Source organism: Argiope bruennichi, chromosome 3, assembly GCF_947563725.1.
Source record: "Argiope bruennichi chromosome 3, qqArgBrue1.1, whole genome shotgun sequence".
Classification (NCBI taxonomy): domain Eukaryota; kingdom Metazoa; phylum Arthropoda; class Arachnida; order Araneae; family Araneidae; genus Argiope; species Argiope bruennichi.
The window spans coordinates 72,607,390-72,624,368 of record NC_079153.1 but is presented as its reverse complement, the minus strand read 5'-3'; the positions used below and the strand labels follow the sequence as shown (position 1 = coordinate 72,624,368).

Genomic DNA, 16,979 nt, shown 5'->3' with positions numbered 1-16,979 from the left:
AAGAATTTCCATTATCCTCAAGCATTGCTTTTTCATGCTACTGCAGTGCTTTTGATTTCAACTGTAGATGTAGAGCTTATGTCTATCTTGGTATATTATTTATTAGTTATTTGTAAGAGTGTATAGCTTTAATTAGTGGTTGGACATATTCAATTTTATTTTTGAATTTATAATGTATAATAAACCCTTTAGCATTAGCAAGAATTTTTATTTTCCTAAAAATTAGTTATTTTGTCATTAGAATGAGGCACATTGCTGTTTAAAAATGATCTAGCACATTTTCCTTTGTATTATCTTTTGTATTAGTTGCAAAATGAATAATTTTATTTAATGAGAAGTCAGAAATATTGCTTATAATTTATTACTAGATTATTACTATAATCCCTGCTTAAAAGTTTCACATTTATATTTTAATTTTTTTACTAATTATTATAATTTTACTTTTCTTTGGAAAATTTCATTCATGCACTCTCCTTAGTTCTTTTTTTAAGTATTAAAATTAGATATTACTCAAAGTTAAAAATTTGTATTTAAATCATCTTCTATCTTTGTATAAATATTAGGTACCATTACCTTGGGAGCATCATTAATTGAATGTAAATTTTGACTTTTCGTGGCTTATTTCATTATGTGATGTCTAGTCAATTATTGTTTGTTTGATTGTTTTGATATAAGTTTTCTCCCAAAAACTTGATGGTAATTCTTTATTTGGTTCAATATTTTACAAATCCTTAATTTAATTATTATATTCTGTATTCAACAATTTAATGATTACTGGATATACTGTATACTAAGGAAAATGTGAATATTTAAATATTCCTGTTAAATTTCAAAAGATTTAAGTGAAATGTAAAAAAGACCCCCCCCCCACTCTCCCAAAAAGAATGCCTTTGTATTAATTATTCACAATCTATTCATTTCGTTTTATTCATGCATGTATATCTTATTATTTTCGCATGATTTCAATCTTAGCATTTTCATGAATATTATATATAATCTTTTTCGATGAATAATAACTCAAATTATCTATTTGTGTATTTAACATTCTATTTTGATGTTCTACATTTGATGAATTTTTATGACATGAAATTGTTAATTTTTTCTGATTTCAATTTTATATATTTTAGCAATAAAAACCCACCATTATTACTGAAACATAAAATAAATATTTGCATTTTATATTAAAATGTTGATGTAGCATTTGTGACCTTGTGATATTGTTGTAACTTTATGATTGTTAAATGTCTTAAGATATTGATTATTTGGAGTATTCATTAGATATATATTTGATGCATATTAATTCTACAGAGATTCAAATGCCCTTTAATTTGTGTAGTGTGGAAATTTAAAGGATAAGTTGTGAGATTAGAGACTTTTTTTTGTCATTGACTATTGTTAAAAAATATTGATGTTCTTAATCTTTATATAATTTTAATCTTCCAGTGTTAATCTACATATACCATCTAATAGGTTAATCTTAAAATATTAAATAAACAGAAAAAATTAATATTTGCTATTTATGCTTTAATGTTTAATTTTTGTTTGCAGTTATGGCTCATTCCTTGTGAAAAAAAGCCAGAGCTTCAATTCCTGCCCACAGGCTCTTTGCTTTGGTGCTAGTAGGCACCTGAGTGTTGTCCATGGAGATCTGAGCCGGTTGAATGACCATGTGAGGAATTATGTAGAAGAAAAAGCAAAGCTGTGTCAGCCAGACAATCTTCATATCTGTGATGGAAGTGATTCAGAAAATGACTATCTTTTTAATCTTATGTTAAAACAAGGCATGGTTACTCCACTAACAAAATATGAGAACTGGTAAGCTTATATTGTGGTAGAATTTATTAATAAGTAAAAAATAATTTGTGTCTAATAGTTAACATTTTTAATCTTAATTCTTAATGTTGATAGGCTTTTAATTTTTTAAAAATATGGATGATTGTTATTTATGTGCTGGAATTATTTCTTATTTGGCATTCTTTATAATAGAATTAACTTTTTGATTACTTACAATGTAATTTTTTTTCCCACAAAATAAATAGAGATTTATAAAATGCCATTAATTTAAAGCTCACACTCTTTTATTGTTCAACCATATAATGCAGAAAATTAAATCTGTTAATGTAGTCTTGATTTCTTAATTCCAATTCTAATCATTGTTATTAAAATATGTCTTATTTTCTGATGAAATTTCACATTTTTATGCAAGGAAATCAATAGAAAGATAAGAATTTTTGAGAATTTCTGTTGATGCATTTTGTAATATTTCCCCTATTTAATTTCTCTAATATAGAAGTGCATTATACTGTAATAATATTCCATTTGTCATTTTAATACTTATAATACAATAAATTGTCTATGAATTTTAGACTTGTACCTCAAAAAAATGTTTCCTTTCTGTATTTTAAATCTGCATGTCCCAACCATTGCTATGCTTAATCTCAGGGGAATACATGAAATAACTCCAGGAGGATATGTGGGAATAAAAAGGTATGATTGTATTCATTGAGCAGTAATGGTAAATAAAGAGGTACAAAAGTAAGAAAAAAAAGTTTTAAAAATAGTGTTTTAAATGATAATGCTGAATGGAATATTTTAATTTGTTTTATCATAAAAATTTTCACGCTTAAGTTTTTTTAGAGTAACAGCAGCATCTTTGTTAAAAAGTGTTAATTTCATCACCAATTGTATGTTTGTGTTTACAAAATAGGAAATGTGACAATCTTATGGAGTCAATAGCTGAAGAGAGCTTTCCGATCTTTTGTCAATCTCTTTCATGTATTTTAATATTAATTCTACTTTATAAATATTTAACATTTTACTTGTATATGCTGTCAGACATTAAAATGAATGTATATGAAGAAATTTCATCTAATTTATTGGAAACAAGACTTTAAATAAACATAATAGTTGATTCAATACATATTTTTCATGTGAAGCTGGCTTGCTCGGACTGATCCTGCTGATGTGGCTCGAGTGGAGAGTTTGACATTCATGTCTACCCCCAATAAAAGTGATGCAGTTCCTACCCCTAGAGAAGGTGTAAAAGGTACCCTTGGTAATTGGTTGTCCCCTGCAGATATGCAGAAAGCTTTAGATGAACGATTTCCTGGCTGTATGAAAGGTAGGCTGTTCTGTTTTTTTTTAATTAAAAATTTTTTTCTCCCCTCCATATGAAATTGCATTTTAAATCCAGAGGCGGCGTTAGCAGGGGGCAAGAGGGACAATTGCCCCCCTGCCGGCAACCGCTTGCCCCTCCCGTCGGCAAGAGAGTGAGAGTTCCGTCGGCAAAATTTTTCACCACTTCTAATTGGTTGTTGAAAAGCACACATTCTCGAATAAGAAAATTTAAAAACCATCTTAAAGTTAATATGTTGTAAACAATCAAAATATCTAAGTAGCTGTTGAAGAGGTTTGACTATGTTTAGTAAAATAATCAATAGGGTGGCAGGTCAATAAGATGCCGCATTTTCCGGACGACTTTTGATCGCCTGACTATGAACGCAATTTGATAGATGTAGAAGTTAAATTCACAGATTTTCAGGCTTTTGATTGAAATGTTCACCAAGCTTCTAATTAGCATTACTTTTGGCAATATATCCGACTGGGTGAATAAGTTATCTCATTTTGTCGACAATTTCTGAATGGCCGACTATGAACTGAATACGATGGAAGTTCGCTAATTTTCAGACATCTTATATAAATGTCGTTCATTCGGCTAATAATTCGCATTACTTTTGGCAGAATAACCGACATTTGGAAATTGTGATTGCCCCCCCCTGTCGGATTTGTCTCCCCTCCTGTTGGCAAGACTCTACCGCCGCCTCTGTTGAAATCGAATATTAAAATTCTTAAATTTACTTATGTTAGAGCTTTAATTATATGCTTATCAAATGAATTCTGTTCTATTATTAAACACATATGTAAATTATTATTATTATTATTTTTTTGTACAATTTGCAAATTTTATAGCATATCTTACGCAACTTAGATTATCTCTAGAAGGTGGTATCATGTTAAATACTTCTCATATTTATCTAACTTCAGTATCTAAATGAGGTTCCTGCTACTTTTCTATTGCATTTCTCTCATTTTAGGCATTTATTGAATATTTTATATATTTAAACTGATATAAAAAGCTATTTACGGAATTAAATTTATTTCTTTGTTTTTGTACAGATTCTTTTGTATTCTATTTTTCTTTCAAGGGATTTTATTTTCTAAAATTAATGTTTGTTCTCTGTCAATAAATTTTTAAATATATACTATCGAATTTGGAGATTAGAATATTTTAAATTAAATGATTTTTGAGTGTATGATGATGCTGCTTGTAAAGAAAGGACGAAAGTTGGAAGCAAAACTAGATTTTTATTTGTATTTGTAATTTACAGTATTTACTACCATATATTATATTTATTGGAGCATTACATTTCCAGGCATCGTGAAGGCAATGGTGGCTATAGCTATAAACCTTAATCGCATTATTCTCCATCAAAATCTCAATTATTAAATGAGGAATTAAATCGCTGTATAAAACAATGTTTAGCAATATTCCTTGATGCTATGACAGACAGAAATTGCCTGATAGCATCATTCAATGTTACTAAGAATGTTGATTGTTCGTGGTGCTCTTGTGCCTTAAATTACTCAACACGATGCTTAAGCTGTAAAGTGTCAAGCTAGGAAATCTAACTTGTATCTGATCAAACTGTATGGCTCAACTGAGAAAGTGATTCTTCCAAAATATTGAGCCTTCTATGCCTTTTTAACAGATATTATGCATGATAATGGGCCATCATTGCAAACATCTAATTTTGTTCTCATTCTTTCTGCATATTAGCAATATTCTGTTTTTATTTATTTAAAAATTATGCATATAAGTTTTTTTTCTGAATTTTTAACTGTCCTCTGTATGAGAAAAACTAAGAATAGTGTTGATGGAAAATTATTTGATTTAAACATATTTTGATAAATATTTAATTAATTATCTGTTCTAAAATAATGTCATTGTTTCTGTTTTTGTCTGTGATATTTTTTGTATTAAAATGTGCTTTAAACATTTTATATTCTCAGTGTATGAATTAATTTTTTAATTTTTCTCATTGAATTAAAATAAAAATAATAAATTGAAAACTATTTTTGAAAATGTTTCATCAATTTCTTAGATATAAAACTTAAGTTTTTCAAATAGTTTGCTGAAACTTTATCTTAAAATATCATGTTTTTGCTTTTCAGGTCGTACCATGTATGTGATCCCCTTCAGTATGGGACCCATAGGATCTCCTCTATCCAAAATTGGCATTCAATTGACAGATTCTCCTTATGTTGTTGCCTGTATGAGAATTATGACCAGAATGGGTTCTAATGTCCTTAAAGTTCTTGGCAAAGAAGAATTTGTAAAATGTTTGCATTCTGTAGGGCAGCCTTTACCAATGAAAGGTAAGTATTATTTTGTGAATTATTGTTAAATATAAATAAATTCTGATTTAATTTTACTTAAAAGGTAATTATTTTTTTCCAGTTGCTTTTCTTTTAAAGATTTTTTTAATACTACTCTGTGAATTAGAATTATTTTAAAAGATAGTTTTGTCTTACAGTTTGTATTTTCCCATATGTGATAATATTTGTTGCTTGCTTTATTTGATAATTATATAGTTTGGATTGATTAGACTTCTCTTATCTTCTTTGTGTCGTGTGATGCATATTCAATTTTAATCGTTAAGCATATTGCATTCAAATAAAAAGTTTTGTTTGATTAAGGTAAAAACACGTGCTTTTATTTCATGTGTACCAGTTTATTGCTAGTTCTTCATGCTTCATTTTTATTGAATTCTGTGTGATGCATATTTTGTATTTAGATCTTTGAATTATTTTATTCTTAATGATATTTGTGAAATAATATTTCAACTAAAAAAAGAATAGAAAATTTGATTACTTTCTTTAAGAGCCTTCTATTTGATTTATTATGTGTATTACACTAAAAAAATTTGCTGTTTGTACCTTGTATTATAATTTTTTTCAACTAGTCTTTATAATTTTTTCTAAGTTAACTCTTAATGTCAGATTGTATTAACACCATGAACTGAAATGGCAAGTTCAGCTTGTCGTGAACTTTCTTGAGTAAACTGACAATGACAAGCTGTATTTATAAAAAAGTGAAAGTTGATGCCTTTAATAAAATTTTTTACCCTCCCCCCATATCAATCCCTGCTCTTAAAACAAGAAAATTTAATTATTTGTCTGAGCAATGTTGACTGAAAATGTAGTTCAAAAGGTTAATTTTACTCAATTTGGCATCTTTATATTAAATGTGAAATGTATCGGAAAGAATAATATTCATTTCATTGCTTATATTCGTTTTTGACATATTCATAATGATAATCTCTGATCCACTGCTCTTGAATGTCTTGTTTTTAAGTTTATGATTTCTGCATTTGTTCCCTTAAATGATTTTGGATTAATCGTTAATATATAATGATAAAGGAAGTATTCTAACCTTCATCTTATATAGTCTTCATTATCAAAACTGTCTCTCTGATGAAAAACGTTTAATAATTGTTGTTCATTATTCAGATTTTAATGTAATATTTTTGCTTTGTAAGTGCTTAATGTCTCCCTTTTTATGCAACAATTTTACAAGTGGTAGTTTCTGAAATTGTTCCACAATTTTTTTACAATATTGTAATGCATTAATAAGCGTTTTTCTTAATTATAAGATTATTATTTTTACCATTTGCCTTTGGTATCTTCTGAGATAAAGAGACATCAACTAAGAGGAATTAAAGCAGTTTTTAGATGTTTAGGAAGAGAAACATTTTTCAAAGAAAACTTCGTAATTTGATTTTTTTTTACCAATTCAAACATCTAGTTATAATTTAATTAGTAATTATAACTATTAATTTTTAGTTTTATAAAAAGACAATTTAAAAATTAAAAAAAAGACAATTAGAAAAAAATACAATTGAAATTTTGCATTATACAAAAATTTTATTTTTGAATTAAAAGTAATGTGTTTATTTTTAATTTAGTTGCCTCCTTTTTAAAAATGCTTCAGTTCTGTACTTTATATATGAAACATTTAAAATATTTTATTTTGCAGTTCCACCAATTAACAATTGGCCTTGCAATCCACAAAAGACTATCATTGGTCATATTCCAGACAACAATGAAATTTGTTCTTTTGGAAGTGGTTATGGCGGCAACTCTCTACTAGGTAAAAAATGCTTTGCTCTAAGGATTGGTTCTATACTTGCCAAGCGAGAAGGATGGCTAGCTGAACATATGCTGGTAAGCCTTAGGATATTTAAATTTTTTTTTCTGAAAAACTTTCAAACTGAACTACTTGTGCTATCATTTTCTTATAATAAATTTCCATATTTTGTGAAATAAGCATTTTCATGAAAATAGATTAAACAAGTATTGTATGAAACAAAACCTAACAAGTTTTTTGACTATAGTTTGTCTAACAGTATCAAATTACTAATGCAATTTTGAAATTGTATTTGATATTTTTTGAGCTAATCAAATATATATTTTTGAAAATACTCTTTTATTATTATGAAATAGAAATGAAATTGCAGAAATAATATGTGTTTAAATTTTTAAATTTCACAAAAGTTTGTTTTAATGCATTGCTGTATTTTCTTAAATAGTTGTCATATTAGAAATTATATTTTATTGTATTTAATCTCAACAGGACACTTTTGCTTTTGTATAAATTACAAAACTTATGGAATTAAGTTATTTGTAAAAGCTTTTACTTGAATGAAATTTCCACTATAGCTTGCAAACTGTTTTACATAAAATTAATAGTAAAGGTATGCAAGAAACTCGTTGAAATTTACATTTGCTGAAGGAAACAATGACAAATTTTAAAAAAAACTTTGGTTTACTTCATATTATTGCATTCAATTCTTGACAAGTTGTATCTTTTTTTACAGATTTTAGGCATTACAAATCCAAAAGGCCAGAAAAAGTATGTAGTGGCTGCCTTCCCAAGTGCATGTGGCAAGACTAACTTGGCCATGATGAATCCATCTCTGCCTGGTTATAAAGTGGAATGTGTTGGAGATGATATCTGCTGGATGAGATTTGATGAACAAGGACAGCTCAGAGCCATCAATCCTGAATATGGATTCTTTGGAGTTGCTCCAGGTATTTAAGACGCATTTGCTGTTTTCTAGATTTTTCTATAATTTAAAATTGTATTGAATATAAGGCAGTTTTTTTATAATACATTGTTAGTAGGAAATCAACATTCCATCAGGTTTGTTTTGGCAACAGAAAACATAGGGGATTTAAAAATCATCTTAAAGACAGGGAATTTTTAAATTTTATTTAATATTTAGGAAAATACAGAGAGTTTTTTTAATTTTTCAGTTTTTTTTTTCCATCTAAAAAAATGCCAAACTTTTTTTAACATTTCAAGAATAACAAATCATCGCCATAACTCTAAAAACTAAACACCGTTGTTAATTTTACATAATTAAATTTTTATAAAATCTTTTTCAGGAACTTCCATGAAGACAAATCCTAATGCAATGCTTACCATTCAAAAGAATACAGTTTTCACGAATGTTGCTGAAACAAGTGATGGAGGCTTTTTCTGGGAAGGTTTGGAGGAAGAGATGCCCCCTAATGTGAAAATTACTTCATGGCTTGGAATGGAAAATTGGACTCCAGAAGTCAAGAAACCATCTGCCCATCCTAATTCAAGGTACTTCTGCCTTTTCTTTTCTTTCATTTTTTTTAGACATAGTAATTTAAATAAAATTTAGACTTAGTAGAGTTTCTATTTTAATATTTAATTAAAAATTTTAAAATTATGACTTTGTTATTGAATGCTTTTCATTAATTTCATTTTTAATTCGCCAAATGCCTTAGTTATATGATGAAGAAAATGTTTTTAAAATTGTGTATTATTTGGTTTCGGTTCCTGTAGATTTTGTGCTCCTGCCAATCAGTGTCCCATCATGGATCCTGCATGGGAAGATCCTAAAGGAGTGCCAGTGAGTGCCATTATCTTTGGAGGAAGAAGACCTAAAGGTTAGTTTAGTTGAAATACCCTTAGAAGAAATTTTTATTAATTTTATACAAGTTATTTGGAATTATGATAAAGACAGTTTATTTTTAAAAAATATATATATATAAAAAATTTTATTCACATGTTTAAAAAAATTTTTTTTTTAATTTTTATTATTATTATTTTTATTGTCAATTTTGAAATAATGGCTTAAACAAAAAGATATTTGTTGATAGTATAATTTTTTTTGTTTATCCTCTTCAGTCCTGAGGTACACATATGTGTACCTGCAATTTTTTTCATTTTTCTTATCTTTTAAAGTTAAATTTTGACAAAATAGTGCATGCATTTCAACATCTATGTATGTACCTTCCATTTTTCATCATTAAATAGCACTGCAGCTCTATATTTTTTCATATCCATCACTATTAATTAGAGAAATAACGAAGATAGTGTTGAGCAGAAAACACAGCAAATATAAGTACATTTTTTAATATTTATTATTAAAATAAACGCTTGTATATATTTTTTTAAATACTATGTCTCTGGTTAAAGTCATTACCAAATTATATCTTGTTATCTATCGGTGAAAATACAAATTTAACTAATGTACACATGTGTACCTCGGGCGTTTACGCACCCGTTTCTTGACTGCTTGCGATCATTGCGCTGTTTATCTTTTGAGCGCTTGTTTTCAAATTGTCATTTCTTGTCCTTGAATATATTGTATATCTTTTTTATAATAAATAATTCTTATGTTCTGTAATGTAATAAAATATAAATTAAAAAATATTTTTTTTAACTTTAGTAAGAAATTTAATTTTATAATTGTCTTGTAGTCGGTAATTGATATTTCAAACCGATATCATGTATAGAATTTACGGAATTTTATAAGCTAATAATCATTTTTTTTCACGTCAAGTGGCGTTAACTCAAAAGGAGGTTATTGAACTTTTAGGAAAAAGTGATTTTAGAGGAAGCAATAGAATTTCTCATGTATCGAAAATAATGAAACCGGGCAAATAGGATGAATGGGTCACAGACGATAGTCAAATGTGCCTTGTCAAGTAGAAAGATAATAAATCTGGGACTATTATCCACATGTATAGATAATGAGTCAATTGGAATAAGCAGAAGACAGACAAAATAATTTAAACAAAAAGCTGATATAAATTCTGCTATTGTAAAAGCATATAATATGGGAGGCATTGACCATTATTTTGCATATTACTGGTATGCAGTAATTACAAAAAATGACCAACGCGAGCATTCACGCATTTTATAGATTTAGTAGTTGTCAATTGCTTGATATACTGTAAAATGGTGGCAAAGCGACAAGCTGATTTCGGAATGAAGCCGAAAATGTCATGATCTTATTGCAATTTCAAATGCATATAATTCGGTCCCTGTTGAAATATGGGAATTCTCATCATCAGCAAGAAAGGAAACCAAGAACAAGTTAAAAATCATCTTTCAATGTAAACAAATTAATAGAAGAAGGGTCATCAAATGATGGAAATGCAACTACAAGATCATTGGAGATTTCATTACCGCTCTCAGGTGAAAATACCTCTAAAAGAGCAAGAAAAATTGTCCCTTCCCAATTAAAAAGAAATAAGACTAGATATGTCTAGCCATCTACAACACTACATGGACGATAAGTATGTATCAAAATACAGGTATCCAGGATGTAACTCTAGGAAAAGAGCCAAGTTCTCAAAATGCAGTATCTACTTACGTATTATTAAAAAAAAAAATTTCAGTCGAAATAAGGTTTAATAGATTATTAATATAATAAATTTTGTTTTTTTTTTCTATTTATAAGGCCTTAGAATAAGAAAAGTATAGCTATTAAGTAATCAGGAAAATTAAATTTTTTTTTTTTGTTGAGGATGCTTTAACTTGCTAAGATCTGAGGTACACATATGTGCACCTTAAAATTAGGGGACTTAAAATTGTTTGATCAGTAAATATTTTTTTCCACAAACTATTGAGATTTCTTGTTTTTAATGTATAAAATTATTTCATGCATTCAGGGACTTAATTAGTAGAGTTAGTTTTTAACTAATGAATGAAATAATACATGAGTTTTTGCATTCGTATTTGCAACAAATTCTTTTCTTGTTCTTAGATTGTAGCGTGTGAAGAGTTCAATCTACTTTCTTTTGTAAATCTTGCACCAACAAAGCAAAGTTTTCTTTTGTGTATTAATCTCTTAAGAATATGTTGTCTTAGCAGTTTTTCAGAAAGGGTAGGGTCAAAACGGTTTTTTCCCCCAAAAAAGAAGAAGCTCGGATATTTTAATATTCTGAAGTCGCAAAATTTCCAGGTTTATAGGAAACAAAAAGTTAAGCATTAAGAAAAACATTTATAGTAAAATGCATTTTTATGAATGTATGAGGTTTGTCTACTATATTCAATTTTAATAATAATTTAATCCTCTCCCACCCCCTTAACAAAGCAGTAAGATGCTTTATGATATTAATGTTTTTCAATAAATCTATAGGATTCAGTAACATAATGTTTGTTTTCTAATAACAATACTTTCCTCTTAGTTCAATCAATTTTAGGAGTAATTAATTTATAATTAAAACTCCTAATCAAGTTTTAATTTTTTATAAATATTAAGTGAATTTTTTTTTTATTATGAACTAAAAAGATCTTTAGTTGTAAATGATATTTAAAAAATAGCTAACATTAGAAAAACAATTTCCATTAACAAGAAAGTTTCTCTTTTCTTTATTTTTAATCAGTTTGCTCTCACAATCAATCAATCAATATATATATATATATATATATATATATATATATATATATATATATATATAATTGTTTGAGAACAAATACAGTTTTTTTCAGTGAAAAATCTAAAGATAACTTTTCTCAAATGCAAGACAAAAGGCATATATGCAAGATTTAAAAACTAAAAATATTAATTGATTACCTGAAAATAAATTTCAGTTTAAATGTTCTGAGGGAAAATATTTGTATTGCAAGCAAATAGGAAGCCTTATGATTATTTTTAGTAAATTAATAGTAAATCAGTTGTTGGAAGTAACACAATGAATGATTTTAATTGCTTTCACCAGTCATTTGTACAGTGTTTAAAAGCCTAAAGGCATACTAATGTGGTATGAAGTTGTTTTAAATTTTTTCAAAAAGTCTGAAGCACATTTTCAATGCCATCTTTAGTATAATTTTGTTTTTTAATAAAATTTTAAAATTCTTACTTTTTTGACAGATGGGATTATTATGAATAAAAAAGTGTTTTTTTTTTTTCTTAATTTTTTTGCCAAACAAATGTAATTCAACGTTGAGATTTTTATAAATTTCCAGATTCCCATGAGTTTGAAAAACACATTTCTGTAATTCTGTCTTTTAGTTTGCAAAAAGATGCTTTGAGTTAGATCATGAAGACTCGATATGTGGTATAAATTTTGTATGTTTCTATCAAAATTTAAATCTGTACATATGCAAATGCATGTGAATATGATAACTCAAAAATTCAGAATATTGTAAGGATGAAATTTGATCAACAAATTTATCATCTGAATTGTAGATATTTATTTAAATATTATGAATCAAATCTGTGAAAGACAGCCATATTTTGTTTGCATATTCGTGAGGTTGTGGACACATTAATTCAAAAATGTGGCAAGTTAGATAAATTAAATTTAGGGGACAAAACTGTAGATACGTGCAAAATTTTGTATTTAATTAATGGAAGAGAATCTGTTAAGCATAAAATAGCATGCATAGCATGTGCCATAAAGTAACATTACTCAAGGAAATCAATTAATAAATTTGAGTATTCTTGTCTACAATGACAGTTACTGGCTGTCAGATTAAAATAGTAAAAAAAAAAAAAAAAAAAAAAACATGTTTTTAAAAATTTTAATAATATTCTTAATAAGAACAGATACATTTTGATAAGATTTGGATTCAGTCTAAATTAAATGTGATATTTTTTTAGGAGTTCCCTTGATTTATGAATCTTTCAACTGGAGACATGGTGTTTTCATTGGTGCAGCCATGAGATCTGAAGCAACAGCTGCTGCTGAACACAAAGGTGAGTTTCATCCTGTTAGTATACTACATCAAACCTCTACAATCATGTGGGACATTTTTAGATTCCTTATTCATGAATTTAATTTTAATGAATAGAATCGAAGCCCCTGCTCTTGCATTATCTGCTATATTTTTCATTGATTCTTTCCCCAAAGTAATAGGTTTGATAAATGTTCATTTATCATTAGTTATTGTTGATTTATTTTTTTATTATGGGGCATCCAAGAAAATTTTCCTGTTATGGCAAAACATTTGAAATTCTAACATCTCTGAACTGTATTTCTGAAAACACATTCTTTTCTTCAAAAACCTATCATTTATTGCTATACAAACTCAGCATCAGGAAATTTGTATGGGTTATGCAGTTTTCTTCCTTTGTAAATAATAAGTCAGTTACTTAGCTATGGTAAATCGCACCTGGTGTATAATATTTTATCTCCTGCTGTTATCATGTGTTTTAGAATGGATAAATAGTTGGCTTGGTATTAATTTTTTTTCACCTCCACATTGTATTTGACTTTAAAAATTGGTATAAACTTGTTAATGTTTTGTTTCCACTATGCCTTCCTAGCTCATAGTCGCTAAAATACTAAAAGATACATATACTATTTTTTATTGAAATTTGGAAACTCTTATGGGAAAATGCATTAAATGGTTGATGAGTTTAAGTATAATTAGCAAAATTTAAATAAATTGGTGATTATATTTTTAAATAAAAATTTTTTAGAGGTGCTGCAGTGTTTATGTATGAATTGCTCTTATATATGTTACAAATTTTTATGTCATATTAAGTGATTTATCATGAGCATAAATGTTTTTTTTGGCAATAATTATTTTTTATAACCTTGTGGGCTTTGAATTTATGGTTAGTTTTTGATTTTTAGGAAAAGTAATCATGCATGATCCCTTTGCAATGCGTCCATTCTTTGGCTACAATTTTGGTCACTATCTGAAGCACTGGTTAAGTTTCGAGAAGAAATCTGGTGTCCAATTGCCTCGCATATTCCATGTGAATTGGTTCAGAAAAGACGAGAACAACAAATTTTTATGGCCAGGATTTGGCGAGAACAGCCGTGTTCTTGACTGGATTTGTCGTAGAGTGGATGGTGAAGATATTGCTCAAGTAATTATTTTGTTGAATTATGAATATAAAACGTAATATGTATTAACATGTATCCGTTTAAAAATTGCAGATTGAGTTTTTTTATTCATATCTAATAAAAATGATTTTACTTATCCTTGTGTTTATTAAAGTTACTGCTAACTTACCCTTTATGGTTATATAATATTACCCCATTTAATTTTGAAATTGATTATTAACTTGATGGATTATTATGTTTTTGATACTTGAGGATATTTAGAAGGAACTCTTAATACTTTTTTTAAAAAGTTGCTATTCTTTCCAGAAAACAGCCATTGGTTACATTCCAAAACCAGGAACCATGAATTATGATGGTTTGTCAGAACCTGTTGACGCTGAAGCACTCTTCAATTTACCTAAAGACTTTTGGTTGCAAGAATGTAAAGAGATTGAAAAATATTTTAGTGATCAGGTGCCTCAAGATCTTCCAAATGAAATAGGTGAAGAACTCAAGCAGTTGGAAGAGCGAGTCAAGAATATGTAAATAAAATATATTTTTATCCAAAATTTTAATAGCTAGCACAATTTTTTTGTGTGTAAAAATGCAAAAATCTTTGCCTAAGAAGCTTGAAACTTTATTTTAGTAGATTTTACCTTTTATAAAGCTATTTATTTTCGTCTTTCTGTTTATATTTTGTGTTTAATTGTCCTACAATGTCTACTTGGATAACCTATTGAAATTTTTTTAAAAATAAGTTTTTTCAATTTTGATTTTTCTATCATGATTTAAAAAATTCTTTAGTTAGTAATACTTTTAAATAAATTATATTTTATGTTTTGAATATTTTCATGTACCTCAATAGTTGATTATAAAGCCATATTTGCAGAAACATATATTGCCTTTCTAACATTTTTGTTTTAAATGCCCAGACCAGTATTGCTCCCCAATTTAAGATTTTGTTTTCTGTGTTTTGCATTCAAATACTTATTTCCCTAGATATTTTCTGAATTTCAGTATGTTTAGATGAATGTAAAAATATTCGAGTATGATGAATGAAATATTTTTGGAAAGAAAACTTGTATTGCTCAAATATTTATTGTATGGAATGAATCAAGAGCTAAGTATTTGTGATAAATGTGGTGCAATATCACAATTAAACCTAATATTTTGGAAAGATTGGGTGATTTTATACAGAATATTAAATATTTGTGTTTAGAGCTTATTCCATACGGAAAGAACATTTGTGTGTTCTAAAATCGTTCTTGTAACTTTTCATTTCTATTAAATATCAAATCTTGTATTATTTAGCTATCGAAATGTCTTGTTGTTTTACTTAAGACTTTTGAATTGTGCCAAATCTTGAGATTCATGGAGATTCTGAATAAAACATTCCAAAATACTAGTCTTATGAAAACATATTGGAAAATATGTACAAACATTCCAAATTTATTCTAAAAGAATATATCTTAATTATTCAATGTTGAAAAATCAATTTGCTTCAGTACTGAAATTAACTGTAAGAGAAATATTTATCCCGAGTGTTTCACTGTAGATAAAGTTAATTGTGATGAATTGACATAAATTGTTAACTCTTGATTCTAAGTTCCCAAATTTCAATTTGTAAGATGACCATGTTGGTTTTGCTTTTAATCAAAATCTGAATAAAGATAATTTATCATTTTTATTTCATCATTCACTGAAATATTTGAGCTGAAATTTAGAATCTGTACATGAGGTTTGGTGCAACTTTTATTTCTAGTTGGGATGGTGATCTATGATGATTATTAGAATTAAACATTGATTTTTTTATTCTTTTAAAATATATATCATTTATATAAGTAATTATAAGTTTTATAATGTCCTAAAATAATATATAGACTGTGTGCATTTTAAGTGAAGTTTCAAAATATTGTAGTTCCATTTAGTTTTATGTTTAAGCTTCTTGTTTTATTTTGTAGTTCTTTTACACTTGTTTGTATAAATTTTTTTTGTAAAATGTAATGTTTTGTAAAATGTGAGTTTTGTTTTTGTATAAAATTTAATTCATTATAATTTTATCCCACTTAATCGGTAAATAAGTATTTATCAAATAATCAAGCAAAATAGGTTTTTACCAAGAAATTTTAGCTTTAGTTCATAAAAACATTTTCTTAAGTATAAAAAACAGTTTGTGCGATGTCTTAATGCGATATACTGCCTAAAATGTACTGCAATATTTTTAATATTCTTGATCCTGTTTAAAATGTTGCTTAGGAAATAAAGTAATAAAATTACTCTTGATTCAATATGTGTTCTTGTTATTATTTTCTGGATGCATATGAATTTTTAATATACTTTTTGAAAATACATATTGTCACATTATGAAGACAGCTCATTTTTTAAAAAGTCTTTCATATTTGTTTTATTTCTAAAATTCAAAGATATATTTAGAAAGAATAAACATTTTTGTTTATCGACTATTGGTAAAAAGTTTCTTTTGGTGGGAGGTAAAACGTTTATTTCTTTGTCATAGTTCTGACTGATTTATTATAGCCCATACTTTCTCACCACAGATAGTGCTAATTTCAATACACAAGTGCTTCGTCATGATATGAAATTACTGATGCAAAATGTGATGAATACAGTAAAATAATTTATCAATCAGTGAGTAATTAAAAAAAATCTAAACATCAGATTTTGTTTCAACTTTTAATGTCCGTTTCCAGAAATATACCATATAGTCTCATATCTAAGTTTCATTACTGGTCCACAAATTTAGATATAAATTGTAATAAAAATATTTTATTGTAATGCGGATATCTTGAATATTG

At 27.3% G+C, this 16,979-nt stretch overlaps 1 protein-coding gene across 2 annotated transcripts in view; it reads left to right on the top strand.

Annotated features, from left to right (window-relative positions):
* Window positions 1-16,454, top strand: part of LOC129964295 (phosphoenolpyruvate carboxykinase [GTP], mitochondrial-like) — a 45,876-nt gene extending 29,422 nt beyond the window's left edge. For both annotated transcript variants that reach the window (XM_056079068.1, XM_056079067.1), the window contains exons 2-11: window positions 1,549-1,815; window positions 2,937-3,121; window positions 5,233-5,436; window positions 7,097-7,284; window positions 7,938-8,151; window positions 8,509-8,713; window positions 8,939-9,042; window positions 12,993-13,088; window positions 13,972-14,210; window positions 14,494-16,454. In XM_056079068.1, the coding sequence (XP_055935043.1) occupies window positions 1,549-1,815; window positions 2,937-3,121; window positions 5,233-5,436; window positions 7,097-7,284; window positions 7,938-8,151; window positions 8,509-8,713; window positions 8,939-9,042; window positions 12,993-13,088; window positions 13,972-14,210; window positions 14,494-14,712 (1,921 nt within the window). In that variant the 3' untranslated portion in view covers window positions 14,713-16,454. The remainder of the gene's footprint in view (window positions 1-1,548; window positions 1,816-2,936; window positions 3,122-5,232; window positions 5,437-7,096; window positions 7,285-7,937; window positions 8,152-8,508; window positions 8,714-8,938; window positions 9,043-12,992; window positions 13,089-13,971; window positions 14,211-14,493) is intronic.
* The last annotated feature ends 525 nt before the right edge of the window (window positions 16,455-16,979 follow it).